At 40.8% G+C, this 1,741-nt stretch overlaps 1 protein-coding gene across 4 annotated transcripts in view; it reads right to left on the bottom strand.

The window, feature by feature from the left end:
• Positions 1-1,741, bottom strand: part of cunh8orf34 (chromosome unknown C8orf34 homolog) — an 83,409-nt gene that overhangs the window by 54,532 nt on the left and 27,136 nt on the right. For all 4 annotated transcript variants that reach the window (XM_014029043.1, XM_014029045.1, XM_014029044.1 and 1 more), the window contains exons 5-6: positions 1,333-1,361; positions 471-634 (exon numbers count right to left, since the gene is read on the bottom strand). In XM_014029043.1, the coding sequence (XP_013884497.1) occupies positions 471-634; positions 1,333-1,361 (193 nt within the window). The remainder of the gene's footprint in view (positions 1-470; positions 635-1,332; positions 1,362-1,741) is intronic.

Genomic DNA, 1,741 nt, shown 5'->3' with positions numbered 1-1,741 from the left:
TATATATATAAAGTTCTCACAGCTCTTCGTACTGTGGCTTCACCTGTATTCACAGTTTAACTTAAACACTAACCTTCAACAATTAACTCAGCAACATCTGACAGAGACAACTGGATTATATCAAAATAAAATCATTTTATGAACATGAATTTAAAACGTAGGTAAGTTTTTAAGTGACTTGCTGCACGTCTGGATTTTACAGTTAAAGTGGGACCATTATTTTATATCAGGCAAAATTCCTTTGGCTTCCAGTTTGCAGAAATTAGGTTAGCTTTAATTTGAATTTGTGCTGAGGCGGTTTCATGGCAACCATGTTTGATCGCACCTTTGAAATGGGATTATCAGAGCCATTCAGATGGGTAGTCCTCAGGCAGCCACACTCAGAAGAACCATTAGAGCAGCTTTGTCATTTTTGTTCAAACTTCCCAGCTTCACACATGCATGTGACCACAGAGCTGCAGCGTCCTGACCTGTGAGCCGGGCTGTTGTCTCGGCTCCAACACACTTCAGCTTTGGTTCGGGGGACCGGGGGGTGCAGCATCTCTGCGGCCAGCGGGTCTGCATCGTTGTCCTCACGGCCGACCCACTCGCCCACCACTCGAGGGCGCAGGACTGCGTTGTATCCCAAAAAGGTCTTAAAACAAAATTAATGTAAAAATTACCAGTGGGCTTATGAAACTAATTAAAACGTCATATTTTTTTCAGAAAGTGCCATTTTTAATCACAAAACTTTACACATCAAAGCAAAAACGAACATCAGCAAATACTGTAAGGGAGCTCTCAAATGCAGATTCTGATTCCTGCACACATTTACACATCAATGCAAAAATCCAAAATATCTCTGCTTATCGTGACTAAATCCTGCTTGGTTTGGAACTCAATAGCGTTAGCATGATGAAAGCGTGTGCTTATTCATTACATTTCAATCAGAAGAAAGAAAACTCTGTTGGAAGTGTAACCGCTCCACCACGCACAAAAGACGTGCAGCGTTTCTCATCCATCATTTCTGAAAGGATCTGTCCAGCTTCCGCCGGGCAGACTCTGCTTTATTGTGCCGAGAGAGAACTGGGACTCTGCGAAGACAAAGACCGGGCTCGGGCAAAGTTTTTGCAAGGAAGACGTTGAGCGGAGAAGCAACGCAGAGGGAGATGTAAGACAGGATGGCTGATAAATCTCACTCCCACAAGATAAGTCATCATCAGAAGCAGAGCTGTGCTGCTCTGATGCAGTGTGGAGAAACTCAGACGGAACAGGACTTCATTTCCTCACAACTTCAACATCATTAGATAAAAAGGAGTTTTACAGAGATAAACTCATTCAGATTGTGCCTACCTGGTCAAGCTCATCAGAAATGGCGATGCCTACAGCAAAAGACAAAAAGGTTTAAAAACACAAGCAATTCAGAGTCCGTTTGTGTGACTCAAAGTTGTAAACTTCAGGTGTACAATGAATGAAAGCTTATGAAGTCGTTATGTTTTGGAATAATTTGCGTTTCACTCATTCCTAACAAGAACTGAGCACAAACAGCAGCAGCTGAGTTCCATTCCAGAATACCTAAATGTAAGTTTCAACAATTACCTTCAACATTTAGATGTACACATTTGGATTCAGGATTAAATATTTACATATATTTTTAACATTTAAAGGTGCAGTATGTAACTTTTCTAAAAATGTATTTTTTACATATTTGTTCATTCTGTCACTATCTCCTGACAGATTGATATTAGACAGGTAAGCTATG

Source organism: Austrofundulus limnaeus, unplaced genomic scaffold (assembly GCF_001266775.1).
Source record: "Austrofundulus limnaeus strain Quisiro unplaced genomic scaffold, Austrofundulus_limnaeus-1.0 Scaffold845, whole genome shotgun sequence".
NCBI classification, from domain to species: Eukaryota; Metazoa; Chordata; class Actinopteri; order Cyprinodontiformes; family Rivulidae; genus Austrofundulus; species Austrofundulus limnaeus.
This window is presented reverse-complemented; position numbering and strand designations above follow the sequence as displayed.